The sequence below is a fragment of the Caretta caretta genome, chromosome 2 (assembly GCF_965140235.1).
Source record: "Caretta caretta isolate rCarCar2 chromosome 2, rCarCar1.hap1, whole genome shotgun sequence".
Classification (NCBI taxonomy): domain Eukaryota; kingdom Metazoa; phylum Chordata; order Testudines; family Cheloniidae; genus Caretta; species Caretta caretta.
The window spans coordinates 176,034,872-176,060,817 of NC_134207.1; the positions used below are offsets into that span (position 1 = coordinate 176,034,872).

The 25,946-nt window shown below is 44.5% G+C and overlaps 1 protein-coding gene across 7 annotated transcripts in view; it reads right to left on the bottom strand.

The window, feature by feature from the left end:
• Window positions 1-25,946, bottom strand: part of HECW1 (HECT, C2 and WW domain containing E3 ubiquitin protein ligase 1) — a 359,505-nt gene that overhangs the window by 224,241 nt on the left and 109,318 nt on the right. For all 7 annotated transcript variants that reach the window (XM_048839115.2, XM_048839117.2, XM_048839116.2 and 4 more), the window contains one exon: window positions 4,348-4,455. In XM_048839115.2, the coding sequence (XP_048695072.2) occupies window positions 4,348-4,455 (108 nt within the window). The remainder of the gene's footprint in view (window positions 1-4,347; window positions 4,456-25,946) is intronic.

Below are 25,946 nucleotides of genomic sequence, written 5' to 3' on the forward strand. Positions count from 1 at the left end.
ATTAAAGACAGTGAAATTTGAACTGCGTCAAAGTTCCCCCCATTTTAGGGATGTGCTAACTTAATGTACTGTTTATGGCATTACACCTCGAACAAATGGTCTCTCACTCAGTATTGCTGTCTAGGACAAAAAATGTGCCAGAAATTCTAATGAAGTAAAGCTTGCTTTCTTTCCTGGAAAACTCATTATAGGATGGTTATTTCACTGCAGTGCCCTCCAAGCCCCAACACAGAGAAAGTATGCTTCCCAAGTGGCACACAAAACCTCCAAGACCAGCTATTTCATATTTATTGTGGTCAGTTGCTGTTTATCACTGGATGTCATAAAAAACAAATTGCCAGTCTGCCGCAGAAATGCAAAACTGGCTGTAGTGTGACAATGCCTGTGCAGCTATTAATGCTTTTTAGTTTCTGAGTCCTAGCAGGACATGAGTCTAGTTCTGTCTTGCACTCATGCTGTAATTTGGAAGCAAACTCTCTTAGGCTCACAACAATTACATGTCTATCTTTCAACATTATATTGTAAGTTTGTGACCCATAAAAAGTGCAAAGATGTAAACTTCTTGAGGAAACTGAATTAATCTTTTTTTTTTAAGCTGTGAATAAGTATCAACTGCAGATGGCTATAGTAATGTGTGATGTTATGTGTGTGTGTGTGTGTGAGTAATATGCATGCACAAGTAATATGAATGCACTCAGATTACTGTACAGAATTAGCCACAGTTATACATAATATACTGGGATAGAAATAGAGGAAATGGGAACCAGAGAGTTAAAGATAACAAAAGGGTAATAAAGAAGCTGATTGATTGTTTATTGTATTGTCCCTGCTGATAGAAAAAAGACAAACTTGGCTGAGAAGAAGGTTAAGGTAGTGGATTGGAACTCAGGAGTCCTAGGTGCAATTCCTGGCTCTGCCACAGTCTTCCCTCAGTGATCCTGAATAAGTCACTTAAATAGTAATGTATTCCCATTTACTTATTATTACTTATTTTCACCCTTTCAATGATGAAATAATTGATCTTTTTCTAAACCCCATTAACAGAAAAATTAACATTTTTTCTAATTTTTATTATTCACAAAACTCCCAAATTTTAATGTGCATGTTTCTTGAGCTTAAATAAGCAAACGTTAAAAAATTTCATCTAAGCTATTTACTTAAAGTTAGCTGCTAGCACAGAGATAAGTTCCCTGGCTGTTATGTGAAAGGTCCTGGGCTTAAATCTCATGGCAGTCCTACTGGCAATAGAGAAACACATTTAACTTTGAGGTCAGACTAGATGATGATAACGGCCCCTTTTAGCCTTAAAATCTATTAAGTATATTTTACCCCTGACAAGAACAAAACATTCAGTACTTCTTTATTTCAAGGACTAGAGTCAAAATTCATTCTGCATTGGAGCCCAAATTTGGGAGCCTTCAGATTCCTATATAAGGCATTATTAATTTTATTTAGCATTTGGTAACATTTTGTTTTTCATTTTGTTTCTGGCAATTTGACAGGCTGCACTTTGCAATTTACAGCACTGGCTGTCTCTGTTCTGTAGAACCGTATTATCTATAAGTTTGCATATTTTGTATCACAGTTGGGTCAACAGGCTGCTTAAAAAGTAATTATATACAAATAAATGCAAGCATAAAAACTAGCAAAAGCAGAAATGAAAGGATGATTTTGTAGCTGAGCTAATATGTGTTACAAGGTACTACTATTACTAAAATAAAGACTTCAAACCAACATCAAATGTAAGGGAAGTGTAAAGTGAATAGAATATATTTTAAAAATGGGGACCTTTAAAGTGACTTGCTATATCATTGTGCTCTCTCTCCCCCTCCTCCTTCTCCCCAGTTTTTAAAAGGACAAATGAACTTAAAAAGTCCTTTAATGCATGGCAAAAATAAAAAACCAGATCTCTCCGATACTGCCACTCTGTTAAATGAATATTTTTATTTGTTTTCAGTAGAACATACCACAATGTGCTACATGCTGTACAAACACAAAAGATGATAAGATCCCTGCCATACAGAACTTAAAAACTGGAAACCAGTGGCTCACTGTGGCTTCTTTGATTACCAAATGGATGATACTGTCAAACACTGTAGCTTCACTTAAGCTTTTAATCAACCACAAAGCCTCCATATACTCCTCAATAATGAGCAGTATCCCTTAAATATAATGTAGATATGTGTAGATCTCTACACATACACACAACATGTATCTCTACTTTAAATTCATACCTCAGTGGTTAAGCAAGTTTGGTTACCAATATCATCATGTACTATTATGTACTGCTCCTTACGCATTTATCTCCCTTTTCCCCTGGATATTGGTAGGCAGGATAATGACTTGTCCTATATGAGTGGATAGGGGAATTCATCCGGTGAAATCCTGGAGCTGCTGAAGTCAATGGCAAAACTCCCATTAACCTCAGCCAGGCCAGGATTGCACTCAGCGCCTGTTATTTACTTTCACATTATGGATCACATGGGAAAGCTACTGCTAGCTCAGTTCCACTGCCTTCTCCCACCAAGAGACTGGGGGCATCTCCTTCATGATGGGCTGAACCTGTCCAAGTCCAGGTCTTGGGAAATTAAATCTCTTGTTCCCCAACTCTACTTTACCATTTAAAGAAAACAAAGTTTCAGCTTCACAGCTTAGTAGCTGCAGCACAAGGAAGCAGTTTCAAATAATAGCCTTTGGGTTATACTACAGTATATTTCCTCTCAGAAATTAGAAGCATTAAAATCTTAATAGTAACATCCATTGTCACCACATAACAGTCAGACTGCTGTAAACTGCCCTCAGCTGCATTTTTTATAAATATAAAAGATTATAAAACTGAAATATCAACAGTACCCCTTCAGTTCTTTGAGACAGCCACCTGTTGGTCAACTTACCACTTGGCACTACAGAACATGACCTGCGGCCTCACATTGCAAGAGAGCTCTGATCAACCCACCTGTAACACTATGAATACCCGCAGAACACTTGCAGGTGGCAGAATAAATTCCTGCTGGTGCCAGATATTTAGGCCAAATTCAGGGATGAGTCCAAGATGGCTAACTTACATACCTCTCCCAGCCCCCTCCATATGTAAATTATACCACCTGAGTCTAAGAGTCCCTTAGACTGCCTTACACCCAGTCAACCTTAGATTGATACCCACTTACACCTCCGTGCATATCATCTCTGAATTTGGCCAAACAGTATAAGGGAGATTATTGGAAAAAATTCAGAGGTGACATGTACATTGATGTATGTTAGACTCTTCTACACTCATGTATGCCCTACTGCACACCACTGAGTTCAGTGGAAGTTGTGCTATTGACTTTAGTGGGAGCAGGTACAAGCCCTTAGACTCCGTTACGCCAATGTAGACTCCCTTATAGCTACACTACTCAACCCATGTGTAAGGGAGTCTAAAATTTGTGTGACTTACATGCTCAGGGGACTCAAAAACAGGATAGCCCTAAAATTTTAGATTCCTTGGGCCAGATTTAGATCTAAGTTGCATAGATGTAAATCAGGAGTAATTCCATTGATGTCACTGTAGTTGCATCAGTGTAAAACTAGCAAAAGGGCTGTCTGGAGGCAGTGAGTCCTCATAAAGTCCTCCAGCCAACTCATGAAGTCAATATGAGGTGGTTTTTTTTAAATGAGGACTGATTAAATAATTTAAAATTAGGCCCACTGGGGTGTTTTTCACAACATGTTGATGTAAATCCTAACTAATGGTATAACTCATACTATATGCCAAGTGGACTTTAATGCTTACCTATATCAGCCTGAAAATAGTTTGAATCAGTCAATATCCACAGTATTCATGACCTAGTAGGCACCATTGTTCACGATTCCATAAACCATTTTGGATCATCCTAATGTATAAATGTAGGAGTGGCCAAACTGTGGCTCAAAAGCCACATGGGGTTTTTTTTTTACAGTTAAAGTGCAGCTTGCAGAGTCACCCCTCCCTCCCCCCGCATTCTCCACCTACCAGACTTTGTGGGGGAGCTTGGGACCTCTGCCTTGCAGGGGGGTGGTGGGGTAGGGGCTTCTGCCCAGCGGGGATGGGGATCATGGGGCTTCAGCCCTGTGGGGTGTGCCTGCTGGACTTGGGACTTCAGCAGGAGCGGGGCAGAAGCCCCGAGCCCCAGCAGGCATGCCCTGGCTCTCAAACTTCTGAAGATTGTCATATGTGGCTCAGAGAGTCAGTATGTTTGACCACCCCTGTATAAATGTACCATGCTTGAAACTTCCTGAAGGGCATACAGACCATGGGCACAGAGTAAAACAGCTCACTTCTTTCCACATTCCCTGAATTGCACTGTAGTAGCATGAAAAAGTACTTACGCTCTATGAAGTAAGAGCTGGCATCAATCTTCCAGATAATCTGACCACGGTGAGAGCCATTGATGCCACGGTTCTTGTAGTCCAGAAAGTTTTCAGACAAGACCTCATCTACACACAGAAAAAATTACCTCATTAGCTGACCGTCAGCACAGCACAGAAAGTGAAGAGAGAGGCCAAAGTATGTCTTACACTCCACTGAGTGTGCTATATCTGATAGCTTGCCAGCACATGTAGATAAATCAGCTGTGTTTCCGTTATTTATATTTTAAGCAAATACACCTAGCCTTAAAACACTAGCTTTGTTTTGACATAATTTAAAATATACAATCATACAAAACTCTTAAAAATTACAACAGTTGACTCAACCTGGATCAAACTATACCGAAATTAAAAAATAAAATAAAATTCAACCAGCTGAATGACAGAGAATGGGAACAAAAGCACCTAGCACTCATCCCTCCTCCCAAAACATGGAGAGCAGATCTGTATAGGCATTTGCACCCATCACCATTACATCCAATAGGTGTGTAGGTGGTTCTTACAGCAAGCAGGGAAGGTTACATTTGAGTTAATTCAGAACAAGGAATTACAAAAACTGATGTCTCTCCACAGGTAGCACCTAGGTCCTTCCCATTTAAATCAAAGGATTGATAGCTAAGTGCAGTCCACTGCTTGTAATTATGGCTTATTGAAAGACATGGCATGTCCTAGACTTTCAAAGTCATTTTAGAATAATGGTGTGTCTCTCAGTAATCTATTGCAGGTTACCTAAAATGCTGAGAGACTGAGGGCCATGTAGGCAACTTGATAGGACTCAATGGGCCGCATTTGGAACTTCCCAAGACACTCAGGGCCAGAACCCCTAACTCTGCATATCAATTTACACTGATTTTAAAATTAAAAAATAACATACACCACAATATCTTGCATGTATTTATATTTCTATTAATTGATTAATAGAAATTGTTTGCTAGCTGAGTTCACTCTCAGTGAAAACCAGAAATGGTATTTACATACCATTAGAGGGCAATAACAATCTTAGGCTCTGGCCTGTGTCAATCGTTTGTGTCCAGGAACGCAGAGGCCAAAGTAAGGACAATGGATGGGCTGTGCAGTTTCCCCATGCCTTGGCCTGATTATTCAAACTTTTTGTGAATGAAATGAATTACACATTAGTGAACTGTCTAAATATTTTTCCTAGTGGGAAAAAGAGTTCTCCATCAACAGGGACCAATGAATACCTTCCTGTAGTTTACTTTTCCAGCAACGAATAAGTAGCTTTAATTTTAATCTGAGTAAATTCTTACATGTATATTTTAATCAAGTGGTTCTTACAGCTGAAGGTATTTATGCGGATACTTAAATTTTAGTTTCACAAAGGCTAAGTTGATTAATGGTGATGGTAAAAGCTGTGGGAAGATGAGCACCAATAAGGTCCCGGGTTTAAACTCAGCACATTAACTGAGTAACCTCAGGGAAACAATTTGCTTTGCTATTGCCTGGGTCAACTCAGCTGTAAAACAGAGTAAAGAGGAAGACACCACAGAAAACTAGATATTGTGTCTGAGTTGAACTGAACTAAATACATACTGTAAATTATCAGGTAAAGAGTATACATTTGACAAGACAAGCTTATGTCGTTAGTCAGCTTGACAGATCAGTAGAAGTGTGCAATTTGGCAGCATGTGACCTCCAGAAGAAGAAAGGGGAGCGTCCATGTACCAGCAACGCAGATACAGGTAAGCAACAGTTTTCATGTTCTCTCCACAGGTACTAATGCGGAGACTGGATTAGATGATACATCTGAGGGAAGGGGACAGAAGGAGACTCCGCCGATTGGAAGGCATGAGATGCACTGTCCTAGGGATGGGGGTTCCACGACCACCACTCCCAAGAGAAGGAGGACTGAGTCATCAGGGGGACTGAGTCATCTATCTGCCGCCCCGACCGGGAAAACCGAGAAGTCTGCTGCTTGCCAGGAGCTAGGATTCACGATGTGACGGAGAGACTGCCAAGACTCATCAAGCCCTCGGATCGCTACCCCTTACTGCTTCTCCACATGGGCACCAATGATACTGCCAAGAATGACCTTGAGCAGATCACTGCAGACTATGTGGCTCTGGGAAGAAGGATAAAGGAGTCTGAGGAGCAAGTGGTGTTCTCGTCCATCCTCCCCATGGAAGGAAAAGGCCTGGGTAGAGACCATCGAATCGTGGAAGTCAACAAATGGGTACGCAGGTGGTGTTGGAGAGAAGGCTTTGGATTCTTTGACCATGGGATGGTGTTCCAAGAAGGAGGAGTGCTAGGCAGAGACGGGCTCCACCTAACGAAGAGAGGGAAGAGCATCTTCACAAGCAGGCTGGCTAACCTAGTGAGGAGGGCTTTAAACTAGGTTTACTGGGGGAAGGAGACCAAAGCCCTGAGGTAAGTGGGGACATGGGATACCGGGAGGAAGCACAAGCAGGAGAGCGCGAAAGGGGAGGGCTCCTGCCTCATACTAAGAAAGCAGAACAAACAGCAAGGTATCTCAAGTGCCTGTACACAACTGCAAGAAGCCTGGGAAACAAGCAGGGAGAACTGGAAGTCCTGGCACAGTCAAGAAATTATGATGTGATTGGAATAACAAAGACTTGGTGGGATAACTCACATGACTGGAGTACTGTCATGGATGGATATAAACTGTTCAGGAAGGACAGGCAGGGCAGAAAAGGTGGGGGAGTTGCACTGTATGTAAGAGAGCAGTATGACTGCTCAGAGCTCAGGTATGAAACTGTAGAAAAACCTGAGAGTCTCTGGATTAAGTTTAGAAGTGTGAGCAACAAGGGTGATGTCGTGGTGGGAGTCTGCTGTAGACCACGGGACCAGGGAGATGAGGTGGACGAGGCTTTCTTCCAGCAACTAATGGAATTTACTAGATCACAGGCCCTGGTCTCATGGGAGACTTCAATCACCCTGATATCTGCTGGGAGAGCAATACAGCGGTGCACAGACAATCCAGGAAGTTTTGAAAAGTGCAGGAGACAATTTCCTGGTGCAAGTGCTGGAGGAACCAACTAGGGGCAGAGCTCTTCTTGACCTGCTGCTCACAAACCGGGAAGAATTAGTAGGGGAAGCAAAAGTGGATGGGAACCCGGGAGGCAGTGACCATGAGATGGTCGAGTTCAGGATCCTGACACAAGGAAGAAAGGAGAGCAGCAGAATATGGACCCTGGACTTCAGAAAAGCAGACTTTGACTCCCTCAGGGAACTGATGGGCAGGATCCCCTGGGAGAATAACATGAGGGGGAAAGGAGTCGAGGAGAGCTGGCTGTATTTTAAAGAATTCTTATTGTGGTTACAGGGACAAACCATCCTGATGTGTAGAAAGAATAGTAAATATGGCAGGCAACCAGCTTGGCTTAACAGTGAAATCCTTGCTGATCTTAAACACAAAGAAGAAGCTTACAAAAAGTGGAAGACTGGACAAATGACCAGGGAAGAGTATAAAAATATTGCTCACGCATGCAGGAGTGAAATCGGGAAGGCCAAATCACACCTGGAGTTGCAGCTAGCAAGAGATGTTAAGAGTAACAAGAAGGGTTTCTTCAGGTATGTTAGCAACAAGAAGAAACTCAAGGAAAATGTGGGCCTCTTACTGAATGAGGGAGGCAACCTAGTGACAGAGGATGTGGAAAAAGCTAATGTACTCAATGCTTTTTTTGCCTCTGTCTTCATGAACAAGGTCCCAGACTACTGCACTGGGCAGCACAGCATGGGGAGGAGGTGACCAGCCCTCTGTGGAGAAAGAAGAGGTTCGGGACTATTTAGAAAAGCTGGATGAGCACAAGTCCATGGGGCTGGATGCGCTGCATCCGAGAGTGCTAAAGGAATTAGCGGATGTGATTGCAGAGCCATTGGCCATTATCTTTGAAAACTCATGGTGATCGGTGGAGGTCCCGGATGACTGGAAAAAGGCTAATGTAGTGCCCATCTTTTAAAAAGGGAAGAAGGAGGATCCTGGGAACTACAGGCCAGTCAGCCTCACCTCAGTCCCTGGAAAAATCATGGAGCAGGTCCTCAAGGAATCAATTCTGAAGCACTTAGAGGAGAGGAAAGTGATCAGGAACAGTCAGCATGGATTCACCAAGGGCAAGTCATGCCTGACTAATCTAATTACCTTCTATGATGAGATAACTGGCTCTGTGGATGAGGGGAAAGTAGTGGACGTGTTGTTCCTTGATTTTACCAAAGCTTTTGACACAGTCTCCCACAGTATTCTTGCCATTAAGTTAAAGAAATATGGGCTGGATGAATGGACTATAAGGTGGATAGAAAGCTGGCTAGATTGTCGGGCTCAACGGGTAGCGATCAATGGCTCCATGTCTAGTTGGCAGCCGGTATCAAGCGGAGTGCCCCAAGGGTCGGTCCTCGGGCCGGTTTTGTTCAATATCTTCATAAATGATCTGGAGGATGGTGTGGATTGCACCCTCAGCAAGTTTGCAGATGACACTAAACTGAGAGGAGAGGTAGATATGCTGGAGGGTAGGGATAGGATACAGAGGGAGCTAGACAAATTAGAGGATTGGGCCAAAAGAAATCTGATGAGGTTCAACAAGGACAAGTGCAGAGTCCTGCACTTAGGAAGGAAGAATCCCATGCACTTCTACAAACTAGGGACTGAATGGCTAGGCAGCAGTTCTGCAGAAAAGGACCTAGGGTTTTCAGTGGACGAGAAGCTCGATATGAGTCAACAGTGTGCCCTTGTTGCCAAGAAGGCCAATGGCATTTTGGGATGTATAAGTAGGGACATTGCCAGCAGATCGAGGGACGAGATCGTTCCCCTCTATTCGACATTGGTGAGGACTCATCTGGAGTACTGTGTCCAGTTTTGGGCCCTACACTACAAGAAGGATGTGGAAAAATTGGAAAATGTCCAGCGGAGGGCAACAAAAATGATTAGGGGACTGGAACACAGGACTTATGAGGAGAGGCTGAGGGAACTGGGATTGTTTAGTCTGCAGAAGAGAAGAATGAGGGGGGATTTGATAGCTGCTTTCAACTACCTGAAAGGGGGTTCCAAAGAGGATGGATCTAGACTGTTCTCCATGGTAGCAGATGACAGAACGAAGAGTAATGGTCTCAAGTTGCAGTGGGGTAGGTTTAGGTTGGATATTAGGAAAAACTTTTTCACTAGGAGGGTGGTGAAACACTGGAATGCGTTACCTAGGGAGTGCGTTACCTAGGTAGGTGGTGGAATCTCCTTCCTTAGAAGTTTTTAAGGTCAGGCTTGACAAAGCCCTGGCTGGGATGATTTAGTTGTGGTTTGGTCCTGCTTTGAGCAGGGGGTTGGACTAGATGACCTCCTGAGGTCCCTTCCAACCCTGATATTCTATGATTCTATGAATACTACCAGCTGTTCAAGGGTCCAGTCATGCAGCTGCTTCATTTGAAGAACTCCCCACAGTGACTTCAACAGTGGCTGTAGAATCTAGCCTCCCAAGTGAAGACCTAAGTGGTGAAGCAGCTCTAGACCTTGGACTAGTAAACATCACATGATGATTATACAAAGGTTACTCCTGAGGGCATTCTGTGCCCAAAATTAAAAATTCTGCTCACAATATTTTAAAATTCTCCAAAATTCTGCAAATTTTATTTATCAAATAAATGTGGAGGCTCCAGCATGGCATTAGGGAGCACAGACTACTGGCTGCACAAAAATGGGAAATCACTGAGCAGCTCCCCCCTGGGACATGTACTCAGTGGTGAGGCTGCACCCAACCCTGACACTGTGCAAGGACTGGGCCTGCCCCTCTATGCCAGATGCACCAGGTGTGGGCAGGCAGGGTCAGCAAGGCAGGATCCAAATGTGGAGGGGCTTAGTGTGGAGAGATCCAGGTGTGGGTTGAGAGCGTTCTGTGAGGGGCAATCTGGGTGCAGGTGGCTCAGTAGTGGACCCGGGTGTGGGGGGAATTTGGATGCACAGGGGCTTGTTGGAGGGTTCTGGGTACAATGGTAATGGGACTCTGCAGGGGGGTTCAAGTGAAGGTAGTTGGAGGCTTGGGTGTGGCGGGAGATAGAGCTCAGCATGGGTGTCTGGGTACAGGGGGCTCAGTGGGAGGATCCAGATGCTGGGGAAGTGGGACTCAGTGTGGTGGGGATCCAGGTGCAGCTGGTTGGGGCTTGATGGGGTGGGCAACTGGGTGCAGGTGGCTCATTGGCGTGCTCCAGGTGCAGGGGAGTGGGGCTTATCATGGGGGGATTCTGAGTGTGTGGGGGGTTAGGCTCGGTGGGAAGTTCTGCGTATGAGGGGTTTGGATGCACATGAGTTGGGTGGAAGGGGGAGCAGCTCCCTGTACAGGGATCCCTCCCTCTGCAGCTGAGGAGCGATGGGTGGAGGAAGCAGGGTGTTTGCAGAGCTTCCTGCAGCTGGAGGAAAAATATGGGCGTGGGTCTGACCCAGGGATGTGTGGTCCCTATCTGTATTCCACTTGAGATGTACATGTGCTCCATGGGCCTGAGTTTGGAAGACTTTTGCTAGCAATGTCTGTTGGTCTGCACCTGCACACCTCTCTTCTTGTGCACCAAATGCAGGGCATAAGGGGTGGTGTGAACCAACCACTTCTCCAGTTCCCTTTCTACCATGAATAGCACCAGGATAAGACTCCACTACACAGGGGAAGAAGGGCAGGCAGAGGAATACAGATAGGGATCGCGCATCTCAAAGAACCCCAATTACTGTACAAGGGAAGTAACCTTTCTTTCTTTTTTGAGTGATGGTCCCTACTTGTATTCTACTCCAAGTGACTCTCAATCGGTATTCATTGAGGATGAGGGTGGGAGGAACCGTGCTGTATGATAGGTTGAAGCACTGCTCTCCCAAAAAAATGTGTCTGCTGTAGAATCCTGAACCAAGGTATAATGTTTCACAAAGATATTGCTGTTCTGCAGCTGTTTAGGAGAGGGACATCTCAAAGCAAAGCTGCTGATATAACCTGGGCACTAGTTGAGTGGGGCCTTGTATCTTGAGGGGAGGCTTCAAACAGCAGGATGCAGCCCAATATCCATTTAGACAGGCTTTCTGAGGACATAGCTTCCCTTCTCATTCATTTGGCAAAGGAAACAAACTATTTTTGGAGTTTTCTGAAGGATTTCATCCTCTATAGATAAGTTAAAGCTTGGCGGACATTCAGAGAGGGGGGCTTCCTCTCCTGCCTGGCAGCATGGGGCTTCAGATAGAAGACAGGTAAGTGGATGCCCTGGTTCAGATGGAACTCCAAGATTACTTTTGGAATTAGTTTAGGATAAGGACCTTGTGGGTCTGCCATAAAGGTCTCCATCTTACCTACTCTTCTAGGTAGGTGTCTACAACCAGAAAGGCAATCTTCAGAGATAGATGAGCAAAAGAACATAAGCCTAAAGGTCTGAATGGGGGAATTAATAATGACAGGACTAGACTGAGGCACCATACTGGGGCAGGTTTCAGCACCAGAGGAAAGGTTCTGACAAGTCTCTTCAGAAACCTTACTGGGATCTGATGGGCAAAAACTGAATGGCTGTCCAGCACAGGGTAAAAGATGCTAATGGCTGCCAAGGGCACCTCACAAGGAGCTGAGACACAGTCCTGACATTTTCAGAGAGACAAGGGATCTCAGAACCCCTGGACGTAATCCACTATGCTGACACTGTATAGAGAAAAAAGAAAAGGAGTACTTGTGGCACCTTAGAGACTAACCAATTTATTTGAGCATGAGCTTTCGTGAGCTACAGCTCACTTCATCAGCTGTAGCTCACGAAAGTTCATGCTCAAATAAATTGGTTAGTCTCTAAGGTGCCACAAGTACTCCTTTTCTTTTTGCGAATACAGACTAACACGGCTGTTCCTCTGAAACCTGTATAGAGAAACTTTTCCATTTTGCTGTGTAGCATTTTCTTGTGGAATCTTTCCTACTATTGCTAAGAATGGATTGTATTGCCAACGAGCATGACTTGTCTAGGTCCGTTGTCCATCTGTTAGATGGAGGAGAAAGTGGCCATCAATAGGTGGTGCCATTGATACCATGGTCTGATTAAGTGAGTGGCAAACTGACCAGGGAATATCCGTGATTTCAGGTCCATATAGATAATAAAGTCCTTCAGCTCCATGGAGCTGTAGAGTGTACTGGACTTCTGTCTCTTGGTAGTGCTGGCTTCAGACAGGAATAGTTTTTGTTACCAAGGTCTCCTTTTTTCTGCACATCCGTAATGTTGGTGTATTGCTCCTTTCTTTCCCTTGCCAGTACTGAGGACGGTCCTGCCCTTTTGGCCAGAGATGGTTTCAGGGCACTTTTGGTTTTCAGTGACAAGGAATTGGTACCATGCTTTTGAGAGCTCCTGAGATAGTCATACGGTGATGTAGAGTCTCACCTGACTCAGAGGGTGTCAGAGACAAGCTCCTCTTTTTGTATGAGGATTTGAAGAGAGATTTTTCCCGTTTCTTACATGAGTGTTTGCTCTTACCCTCCCCATGTCTGTTCTGTTTGGAAGAGTTTTTAACCCTGCTCTGTGTAGCTATGGAGACCACTGTGCTCAAAGGGGCCCTTCTCAGGGCCTCAGCCAGACGTACAGGGGGATCTAATAGGCCAGGATTGGACTGGGTTCTCGCTGAGCAGTCCATTAAGAATCTTCTAAATCTAAATTCACAGAATTGATGGGTTCAGCGAAGAAGGGGCCGGCAGATATTGTACTTAGAAGCTGGTACGAGCTTCCCTGAGGCAACAGAGGCAGGCCACGCAGATCTTGAATCCCAGACATACGAGGCATCTCATGCATGAGAGTGGCATCTCATGCATGAGAGTGTCTTGTGGAGGGACTCTCAGAGCTCTAAAAATTGCTAAACTAACCTATCTAGAAACAGGTTTTTAAAACTATTTGCAACTCACTACAAATTTAGAACAAGAACACTAGCTAAAGCTGTGAACAATGAAGAGGTTCATCTCAGACCAGGGGCAGCAGAAAGGAACTAGAGAGGCAGTCAGTCCGTACTGCCCCTTATGCCCTCAGCTTGGAGCATGAGGAAGAGGGGGTGCAAGCACAGACCAACTGACATTGCTAGAGAAAAATCTTCAGGTTCATGCACACCTCAAGTGGAATACATCACTCAAAGAAGAACTAAACTTTTACCGAAAGAATAAAGCACTGGGCAGATGCCAGTGTTATTTCTTTGGTTTTATGCAACAGGGTTCTGCAAGGAGCATGACAGGCTACCAACTGTAAACTCTTTGGTGACATTCCCTTGAGGGATTTACAAAGGAAATCCTTTTAAAGAGGTCATTAATGATTGCAATGGATAATTATAAAAGGCAATGCCATCTACAATACATTTTCCCATTGCTGATTTGCTAATTATCCGTAATTATTTCATTAGCTCAATTTCATGCACTGTATGGAAATGGAGATTTTTCAATATATTAAAATTTTACATTTCCACGGTACACCTGCAATTTCCCCAGTAAAAGTAGTATAATATCCTCTGGGACAATTTCCAGTCTTCATTTACAGTTTCCATTTCTGATCCCTTTCACTATCCAAATTTATATTAGAAACAAAAACAACCCTCACCCCATCCCGAGATGTACATTTTTGTAAAGAGAAAGATAGAAACAAATTTGATTATGTGCAAGTGTCCACCCTTCCCCTGTTCATGAATCATCTGAGTTATTTGAAACCTGAGCCTTCAACAATGCAGCACAGACATTTAGCACTAAAGCTACAGGACTAATGTTAGCTGGCAGCAAGAGAAGTCTTTTTTCCAAGAGAGGGGATGGGTTGCTGGGTCCAGGTGCTAGGTCAGGTGTGTGGTCAGGAATTCCAGCCTGACTCTCTCTTTCCCTCACCCCAGGAGTTGGGGAGCTATTGCCCCATGTGTTGCCTCCAGATGGGTGTGTGTGTGTGTGTGTCTGTGTAGGGGGGCTGGCCTTTGGTGTCAGGCATGTATGAAGGGAGCCTGGCCCAAATCTTTCTCTCTCCCCTTCCTGATGTTGGGGGAAGCTTCTGCTCCCTCTAGTGCCCCTGTGTATGTGTGAATGGGGGAGGGGAAATGTGCCACTTGCTACAGGAGGTCACAGGGAAGGGAGTCCGAGCTGGCTTTCTTGTTTCCTTGCCCCAGCAGTTCCCTGCCATGCCCAGTGGAACTGCACTACTGCAGGAACCTGGCCTCAGAATGTTCAGTGATTTTGGCTATACTATATTGTACCATACTATACTATACTAACAATTAACTAACTATGCCAAAGTGAAAACATTTTTTAAACAGGACTGCTGAGCTCCATCTCAGGCTGGGGACCGTAGAGAAGGAACTGAGGAGTCATGGCCACATACGTGCTGTTAAGGCACTGCATGTGCGTGGCCCACGCGGGTACTGCTGTACAAATCTCCGAGCGAAGGAGCAGGGACTCACCAGCACCTGGCGTGGAGCACCCACAGGGACATCTCGAAGAAGAACATATTCTCAGGCTAAATTACAAAGCTGGTATTTACAGTAAGCTTCAGTCTTCTCAAAGATTATTACAGGGAAGAGTTTTGACAAACTAGGGCTTGATTCTACAAGCACTCTGTCCTCAATCCAGTAAAGATTTAAGTACATGTTTAACTTTAAACATGAGTAGCCCCATTTACACCACTTAGATAGCAGAGAAAAAGTAGGTTAGAGGAGAGGGAAGAGACACATAAAGGGAAAAGGTAGGAGAAAAGAGACAATAAAAGGAGTAGAGCAGAGAGAATAAAGACTGGAGAAAAGATGAAGAGAAGAGGAAAACTTGGGAGTGGGGAACTGGAGAAAACAGAGCCAGCATAATTACAGCAGTTCTTGGCCATCTCACACGGGTTCTATTTTAAGAACAGCTGATATAGACAATGGAAAGAGCGGGAGTGATAGAGTTGGAGCCTGAATCACCTGATCCAGGATAGGAAAACCAGCAAACAAAAAATCCAAAGGACCCTGATTGTCATTCTCCAGACTGAGTGTGTCACAACCTACAACAAATTCTGTTTTTCCTTTGGAACCTTTATCCTCTTATTCTGAATTAGCTGCAGTGCCCCTGCCAGCCCATGGTTTCTTTTTACAGTGAAGCCTAAGCAGCCCCCATACATCCCTGCCCCACCTACAGGTTCATACTGAAAATAATATCAGCTCTAAAGTTCCTGCATTTCCAAAAATGCCTTTACTGAAATGGTGGATGTAATATGCCTGGTTTTTAGTAGAGCATTTGCTAAAAATTTAAAGTGTCTCATAATATCTTATTGCAAACATAGCTAAAATCAGCCTGGATAATGAACACTGTCACATGAACTGAAAAACTAGAAGGAATGCAGGCACAGAGCAATGTTACACAATAATATACTGAGTTTTGGAAGGGGCAATGTACAGTGGGGTACCACAGGGGTAAAATGGATCAAAGGCCTGATCCAAAGACACTGTAGTCAATGGGACTCTTTCTATTGATTGTAATAGACTTTGGATCAGACCTTAAAAGGAGGCAGTAGCATACTAATGAAATTTGCTAAGAATGCTAAAATGGGAGGAGATACAAACACCACACAGGGCAGAGATATAATATACAAAGGGACACTGAAAGATTTTAAATATGGGCAAGAAATAAGATTCAGCTGGGTAAAAATGCTAACTAAAATAGCAAGGGTGAAATAATGTGAAATATATATACTCGATAGCAAGAGGACAATTAAAATGTAGCAATGCTGAAAGATACATACCATCAGGGTGACAGTGGACAGCAAACTAGTCAGGAGTTTGCAATGTGATACAGCAGCAGAAAATGGTTGAGTTAACAGAGGCATCAAAACACAAAGAATCTTTATAGAGCCCGGTGTGACTGTATTTGGAATATTGCATTCTGTTCTGGGCACCTCACCACCGCAAATCAAAACAAATTGGAAGGTGTTCAGTGAACAGAAGTAATTTAGGGGCCAGAGAGATCAACTGATAAGGAAAAATTAAGAAAGCTCAGTGTATATACAACAGCTCATGTGTGTGGGAAGGATGTTACTAGTCTAAGAATAACTAAAAGATGTACACACTGAGGTGGGAAAGGAATTATTTGGTTTGGTTTAGGAGTAATGAGATGAAATGGAGAAAGAGAATTTAAAGGCTGCATAACAGAAAAAATACATAGGCTGTTTGACAACCTATGTGAAATGGATTTGTTGTCTTAAGCCCTGATCCTGCAAAGAATTATACACATGCTTTATATATTATACACATTTTAAAATTAATTAAAGTTAGTCTTTCCATTGACTTCAATAGGCTCAATATCAGGCCTTTGAAATATCAAATTAATCTGAAAAATGTAAAATTGTGTATTAATAAAAATCCTTAAAAATGAGGTATGTCTGACTGAAGCAAGAATTGCCTTTTGGGGGGAAATAAAATCAAAGACTAGATCAGAGGGAAAAAAAATCATAAATGTTTAAGCTAAATTTCAACTACTATTTAGGTCAAGAACTTTTTATATACATATAAACTTGAAAAGGGTTGACTAAAAGAAAATACAGACAGGAAATTGGACTGGAAAGTGTTTGTGCATAAAGACCTTTTATTAAATAACTTTTAAAATGTTTTGTTTTCCCTAAAGAAATTGCTGAAAGAAGAAAGTCTATGTCTAACGCAATATTAGCCCCGAATAGATTCACTGACTAATACCAGTATTTATAGGCATCAGGCCAAAAGTTTATTTCCATGTCTAGTTTAGGTACTTCTTATGAGCCATTCAACAGCAGATACTGATATGATGAAAGCAGTGAAATATAGTTGTGACTGAAATTCAACTGCAGTAATTAGAAGATAGCTCTTTATCTATACACAGCTGCCAGAAGTCCATATTAATTCTAAGAGGCTCTGTACCATAACATATACTAACAGTAAATGAGGTGAAGGAGGAAGACAAAACCATCAGATAAGTAACTGCAAATATTTCACTTGTTGCAAGACTTCCACTAAAACACATTTTTATTGATATAGGAAATACCAATATGTAAATCTTAGCTATTCAGACAAATGACATTTGTATTGGCTTCACATAAAAACAGTGAGTTGCGTAATCAGGGTAGTGATTCTCACTTTTGTGTGTTTACATGTGGTTTTGACTGAGGCCATATTTTTGGAGGATTGTGTTTATTAGAAATGTTATAGTTCTCCTGAGAAGTGACAAACAGATACATTAGGAAAACTGTTACACTACTGTTACACATAGCAAGCAATTTATTTTATAGCTGATACATAATGCTGAAAAAGAGTGAAATAAGGATCATGTGAAGCAAGTCTTGCGGGAAGTTACAATGCTTCAAGATCAAGCTTAACAACAATACAAAACTCTGATTTCCACAGGCAGAATATATTTTATATCCTTTCAAGTGCACATTCTTGGGTCAGAGGAATCCACATGTTCTTGCTGCCTAGCCATTGCCAATTGGATAAACAAGGTCTATATTTTAACAGACTCCATATTCATGTTTTCCCCCAAACTGATGAATTTTTCTAAGCCCTGGTCTACACTAGGACTTTAGGTCGAATTTAGCAGCGTTAAATCGATTTAAACCTGCACCCGTCCACACAATGAAGCCCTTTATTTCGACTTAAAGGGCTCTTAAAATCGATTTCCTTACTCCACCCCTGACAAGTGGATTAGCGCTTAAATCGACGTTGCCGGCTCGAATTTGGGGTACTGTGGACACAATTCGATGGTATTGGCCTCCGGGAGCTATCCCAGAGTGCTCCATTCTGACCGCTCTGGACAGCACTCTCAACTCAGATGCACTGGCCAGGTAGACAGGAAAAGAACCGCAAACTTTTGAATCTCATTTCCTGTTTGGCCAGCATGGCAAGCTGCAGGTGACCATACAGAGCTCATCAGCACAGGTGACCATGATGGAGTCCCAGAATCGCAAAAGAGCTCCAGCATGGACCGAACGGGAGGTACGGGATCTGATCGCTGTTTGGGGAGAGGAATCCGTGCTATCAGAACTCCGTTCCAGTTTTCGAAATGCCAAAACCTTTCTGAAAATCTCCCAGGGCATGAAGGACAGAGGCCATAACAGGGACCCGAAGCAGTGCCGCGTGAAACTGAAGGAGCTGAGGCAAGCCTACCAGAAAACCAGAGAGGCGAACAGCCGCTCTGGGTCAGAGCCCCAAACATGCCGCTTCTATGATGAGCTGCATGCCATTTTAGGGGGTTCAGCCACCACTACCCCAGCCATGTTGTTTGACTCCTTCAATGGAGATGGAGGCAATACGGAAGTAGATTTTGGGGACGAAGAAGATGATGAGGAGGAGGTTGTAGATAGCTCACAGCAAGCAAGCGGAGAAACCGGTTTTCCCGACAGCCAGGAACTGTTTCTCACCCTAGACCTGGAGCCAGTACCCCCCGAACCCACCCAAGGCTGCCTCCTGGACTCAGCAGGCGGAGAAGGGACCTCTGGTGAGTGTACCTTTTAAAATGCTATACATGGTTTAAATGCAAGCATGTGAAAGGATTACTTTGCCCTGGCATTTGCGGTTCTGCCTTTGCAAAAGGTTTCTGGGGAGGGCAGCCTTATTTCGTCCTTCATGGTAGGACACTTTACCACTCCAGACCAGCAACACGTACTGGGGAATCACTGTAGAACAAAGCATTGCAGTGTATGTTTGCTGGCATTCAACCAAAATCCGTTCACGCGGTGGGAGGAGGCAAAATGCGACCTTGTAACGAAAGCACATGTGCTATGTATGTAATGTTAACAGCAAGGTTTACCCTGAAAGAGTGTAGCGACTGTTTTATAAAATGTGTCTTTTTAAATACCGCTGTCCCTTTTTTTTTCTCCACCAGCTGCATGTGTTTCAATGATCACAGGATCTTCTCCTTCCCAGAGGCTAGTGAAGCTTAGAAAGAAAAAAAAACGCACTCGCGATGAAATGTTCTCCGAGCTCATGCTGTCCTCCCACACTGACAGAGCACAGACGAATGCGTGGAGGCAAATAATGTCAGAGTGCAGGAAAGCACAAAATGACCGGGAGGAGAGGTGGAGGGCTGAAGAGAGTAAGTGGCGGGCTGAAGAGAGTAAGTGGCGGGCTGAAGACAGGGCTGAAGCTCAAAGGTGGTGGCAGCGTGATGAGAGGAGGCAGGATTCAATGCTGAGGCTGCTGCAGGACCAAACCAGTATGCTCCAGTGTATGGTTGAGCTGCAGCAAAGGCAGCTGGAGCACAGACTGCCACTGCAGCCCCTCTGTAACCAACCGCCCTCCTCCCCAAGTTCCATAGCCTCCACACCCAGACGCCCAAGCACGCGGTGGGGGGGCCTCCGGCCAACCAGCCACTCCACCACAGAGGATTGCCCCAAAAAAAGAAGGCTGTCATTCAATAAATTTTAAAGTTGTAAACTTTTAAAGTGCTGTGCTTAAAGTGCTGTGTGGCATTTTCCTTCCCTCCTCCACCACCCCTCCTGGGATACCTTGGTAGTCATCCCCCTATTTGTGTGATGAATGAATAACGAATGCATGAATGTGAAGCAACAATGACTTTATTGGCTCTGCAAGCAATGATTAAAGGGAGGAGGGGAGGGTGGTTAGCTTACAGGGAAGTAGAGTGAACCAAGGGGCGGGGGGGTTAATCAAGGAGAAACAAACAGAACTTTCACACCGTAGCCTGGCCAGTCATAAAACTGTTTTTCAAAGCTTCTCTGATGCGTACCGCGCCCTCCTGTGCTCTTATAACCGCCCTGGTGTCTGGCTGCGCGTAACCAGCAGCCAGGCGATTTGCCTCAACCTCCCACCCCGCCATAAACGTCTCCCCCTTACTCTCACAGATATTGTGGAGCACACAGCAAGCAGTAATAACAGTGGGAATATTGGTTTCGCTGAGGTCTAAGCGAGTCAGTAAACTGCGCCAGCGCGCCTTTAAACGTCCAAATGCACATTCTACCACCATTCTGCACTTGCTCAGCCTGTAGTTGAACAGCTCCTGACCACTGTCCAGGCTGCCTGTGTATGGCTTCATGAGCCATGGCATTAAGGGGTAGGCTGGGTCCCCAAGGATACATATAGGCATTTCAACATCCCCAACAGTTATTTTCTGGTCTGGGAATAAAGTCCCTTCCTGCAGCTTTTGAAACAGACCAGAGTTCCTGAAGATGCGAGCATCATGCACCTTTCCCGGCTATCCCACGTTGATGTTGGTGAAACATCCCTTGTGATCCACCAGAGCTTGCAGCACTATCGAAAAGTACCCCTTGCGGTTTATGTACTCGGCGGCTTGGTGCTCCGGTGCCAAGATAGGGATATGGGTTCCGTCTATAGCCCCACCACAGTTAGGGAATCCCATTGCAGCAAAGCCATCCACTATGACCTGCACATTTCCCAGGGTCACTACCCTTGATATCAGCAGATCTTTGATTGCGTGGGCTACTTGCATCACAGCAGCCCCCACAGTAGATTTGCCCACTCCAAATTGATTCCCAACTGACCGGTAGCTGTCTGGCGTTGCAAGCTTCCACAGGGCTATCGCCACTCGCTTCTCAACTGTGAGGGCTGCTCTCATCTTGGTATTCATGCGCTTCAGGGCAGGGGAAAGCAAGTCACAAAGTTCCATGAAAGTGCCCTTACGCATGCGGAAGTTTCGCAGCCACTGGGAATCGTCCCAGACCTGCAACACTATGCGGTCCCACCAGTCTGTGCTTGTTTCCCGAGCCCAGAATCGGCGTTCCACAGCATGAACCTGCCCCATTAGCACCATGATGCATGCATTGTCAGGGCCCATGCTTTCAGAGAAATCTGTGTCCATGTCCTGATCACTCACGGGACCGCGCTGACGTCGCCTCCTCGCCCGGTATCGCGTTGCCATGTTCTGGTGCTGCATATACTGCTGGATAATGCGTGTGGTGGTTAATGTGCTCCTAATTGCCAAAGTGAGCTGAGCAGGCTCCATGCTTGCCGTGGTATGGCGTCCGCACAGAAAAAAGGCGCGGAACGATTGTCTGCCGTTGCTCTGACGGAGGGAGGGGCGACTGACGACACGGCTTACAGGGTTGGCTTCAGGGAGCTAAAATCAACAAAGGGGGTGCCTGTACATCAAGGAGTATTTCAGGCAGGACTGCACGGAGGGTTCCAATAAGAAATGGTGCACCTAAGTTATCGTTGTTATTGGAACAAGGAGGTTAGCCTGGCCTCTGATTGATACATGGCTAGATTTACCTCGCTGCACCTTCTCTGTGAGTGACTGCAGTGTGACCTAGAGGAATGAGTCCCCTAGACAGGGGAGGAGGCAAATGAGTACAAAACAAATCTGGTCTATTTCTTGTTTTGACCCACTCCATCTATCTTTTACATCTTTGGCTGGCAGCAGACGGTGCAGAAGGACTGCATGCCATCCACATCTCATGGCTGCTCGGCAGAAGATGGTACAGTACGACTGCTAGCCATCCCCATCTCTTGCCTGCCTGGCAGAAGATGGTGCAATACGACTGCTAGCAATCCTCATCTCTTGCCTGCCCGGCAGAAGATGGTACAGTATGACTGCTAGCAGTCCGTATCGCCTGCCCGCTCACCATAAGACGGTTCAATAGGACTGACTGCAGGACTAAAGAGAATGACCTGGTCAAGTCACTCCAAATTTAGTCCCTGCGCCCATGTCTGCCCAGGCGCTCCCAGCCGACGCGGCCAGGAGCACCTCGGACACGATGAGGACGACTACCAGTCGTATTGCACCGTCTGCTGCCAGAAGGCAAGGGGTTGCTGCTACTGTGCAGCAAAGCCGTACCGCGTCTGCCAGCACCCAGGAGACATAGGGTGACGGTTACCTGAGCGGGCTCCATGCTTGCTGTGGTATGGCGTCTGCACAGGTAACTCAGGAAAAAAGGCGCGAAATGATTGTCTGCCCTTGCTTTCACGGAGGGAGGGAGGGAACGGGGGCCTGACGACACGTACCCAGAACCACCCGCGACAATGTTTTAGCCCCATCAGGCATTGGGATCTCAACCCAGAATTCCAATGGGCAGCGGAGACTGCGGGAACTGTGGGATAGCTACCCACAGTGCAACGCTCCGGAAGTCGACGCTTGCCTCGGTACTGTGGAAGCGCTCCGCCGAGTTAATGCACTTAATGCACTTAGAGCATTTTCTGTGGGGACACACACACTCGAATTTATAAAACCGATTTCTAAAAAACCGACTTCTATAAATTCGACCTTATTCCGTAGTGTAGACATACCCTAATGCTCGTCTATCACATACATTTACAAAATCAACTGTTGATTGTGGGGATGTATTAACTTCTCCACTTTGTTATCACTGGAATCCATGTAGCTTTTTAAACAGGTATACCCAATAGTATTACTGGACACTAATTACATGACCATCATTTTCTTAACTTATTCTGTACTACCTCTCCTCATGGATGACAACCCTTTCTTGTAGAAGGAGATTAACTCTGATATCAGTTCTAAACTTATCTTTTACCAGTTTTAGATAAAGATGAGCTCCCAATTTGCCATAAGCTAATATCTGAACAGGGATTCAAGTGAGGGGGGCAGGGTGAGGAGAGCATGAACCCCTTTTCCCCCTTCTGTAAAAGCAGAGGAAGCACTGCTACTTCTCTCCGGGACTTCAGTAAGCAACATTCTCCCTGAATATCCCCAAATCCTTGGCTGGTATGGTGAGAGCCCCCCTCTCCCATTTCAATCTACTTTAACTACTTGACTGGAATATGCCTTCACAAAAACATCCAGTGGTCTCATTCTCTAAATACTTGTCCACTATGATCTAGCTCTTTTTACTCTTCTCCCTTCTTGAAACCTTCTTCATCAGAATATATCTTCTACCCACCAGATATTCCTTGTTGCCAAATGCTGTGTCTTTTCAAGGTTTGGACTATCTTTATTTGGAAGTTTGTGGTTTATCAGATATCTCCAAAATTTCTCAGTGAGTGTTGCTGGTGGGGAAAAGATATTTTCCCTAAACATTTCAACATCAGGACCCAACAAAAACATATAGGGATATTTCCTAATTTATTAAAGTGAAAATGATTGTAAACTCTGGGGCAGGGATTGTTTTTTGTTCTGTTTGTACAGTTGCCTATCACAATGGGGTCCTCATCCATGACTAGGGCTCCTAGGTGCTACAGTAACACAAACAATAAATAATAATACTAATGCTGCTGGACCAAACTTTATAAAAAAACAACAATAAAATACCACAACACTCTGCACGATCCCCATAGAGCATAAACAGTTTCTCAGTTACTTCATGAATCAACATAACATTAAACTATTTCCATGTTTAAAACTTTCAGCTTTGTTCCCAGGAATTCAAATGAAAAAGAAGCTCAGAATATAAGACCACCCCCTAACTACACACACAACCACATTAACTGGGCATTTCTGGTTATGATCATCAGGATGGAAATGGTTAACAATGCTGTCATTTCAGTGGTGACAACAGGCTGCAGGGCTAATCCCCTATTGAGTTGACTGGGGAAGTGCACAGGTTTTTTGGTATGCTTGTTCCAGTCTGGCTGGCTGCTAACTCAGAAACCCAGCCATGTATCATTTTACATTGTGAATGTTCCCTTCATATCCAGAAGGGCCCGGACACTTTCTTCTTTCTGCCATGGAGATGTAGATTCTAGAAAGCTTTGTGACTCTTGCCCACATGCTCAGGGTTCAGCTGATCACCATATTTGGGGTCGGGAAGGAATTTTCCTCCAGGGCAGATTGGCAGAGGCCCTGGAGGTTTTTCGCCTGCCTCTGCAGCATGGGGCACGGGTCACTTGCTGGAGGATCCTCTGCTCCTTGAAGTCTTTAAACCACAATTTGAGGACTTCAATAGCTCAGACATAGGTGAGAGGTTTCTTGAAGGAGTGGGTGGGTGAGATTCTGTGGCCTGTGTTGTGCAGGAGGTCAGACTAGATGATCATAATGGTCCCTTCTGGCCTTAATGTCTATGAATCTATAAATCCAGGGAAAAACCTACTCCACAAGAATCCATGGATTTTCCCCTCCCATGGATTAACTGTGTAACAAGTTAATTTGTAATTTACTAGCTACTACAAGGGTAACTGTCAGGTTGCTGTACCAGAAAAATGTACCATTCTATGTTTCATATTCAAAGTATACAAAAACACATTCCCAGCACTATTGTACTATGTACCTAGAATCTCTGTGTCTTAGGGTTTTATACTGCTGTCCATCACTGCAGTATCTGAGCACCTTCCATGTAAAGCGGACAGCAATAGTGCAGTTCCCGGCAAGCTTCAGGGAGTCCCTGGCACATTTTCCTTTTTGGGATGAAAACTGCTTAGGGTTTTGTGGGTTTGATATTTTGGTGATTACTACTTTCCAATTTATTTTGACCAGGAATGGGAGGTTGGAGACAGAACCGTAGTTGAAGTTCAGGGTTGACTGACAGCTTCTTGAGCCCTGGACAAACTATTGCATTTTTCAAGGAGGCTGGTAAGTGTGCTCTGAAGGAGCCACTGACCATGTCCATTAGTACTGGCATCCAGCATGGATTCGTTTAACTGGTTGTGGCTGTTATATTTTCAGAGCTTCCTGACCTTCGGAATGTGTGATGGGTCCAAACTCAGCTTGGGTGGTGAGGTGGATATTGCAATCTGGTCAGAGGTAGAATTTCCTTTCCCAACTAGCTCCAGATATATTCAGTTGATTTTAACAGCGGGGTACACTGACAGCTCTTCACAGTGGTTGATGCTTGGGTCCAGTATCGGGGGTATGGAATCTGGGTTGATTAGCCAGTGCACCATGTTAAACAGCTCCGATGACCAGGATTCTGCTGTATTAAATGCAGAGTAGACAGTCTCTTGTATTGTAGTGGCATAATCCTGTTAGAGTTGTGTCACGCTGTCTGGAAGCATTCACAGTTGTGAGCCACTCCAGACAGCGTGACATTGAAGCAGAGATCCATGGGGTTACCCCGGGTCCACCCTGAAAGATACTTTGAATTGACAGATCACAACTCTGTCACTCTTAGGATTCAGATGATCACTCATTTGTGTGTATATGGTTGCTTGCTTTAACCTGTAAATAACTCATTTCTTTTTTCTAGTTAATAAAGCTTTTGGTAGTTTATTACAGGATTGGCTACAGGTCTTGTCTTTGATATGAGATCTAGGTTACCGATTGCTCTGGGGTTAGTGACTGGTCCCTTGGGACTGGAAGTAACCTGCGTGAGGTGTGATTTTTGGTGTAAGTGACCATTTGTTTTTTGTGCTGGTATGTTTCTTCGGACTTGCTCCTTCAAGGTACTGAGCATTCTGGACATATCCAATAAAGCACTTAAGCATGTACTTCACTTTAAGCACATGAGTTTAAGAACATGTTAGACAAACACCTGTCAGATGGCCTATGTATACTAGATCCTGCCTCAGCGGAGAGGGATGAACTAGATCAGTGGTTCTCAAACTTTTGTACTGGTGACCCCTTTCACATAGCAAGCCTCTGAATGCAACCCCCCCCCCGATATATTAAAAACACTTTTTTATATATTTAACACCATTATAAATGCTGGAGGCAAAGCGGGGTTTGGGGTGGAGGCTGACAGCTCCCCATGTAATAACCTCGTGACCTCCTGAGCCCCAGTTTGAG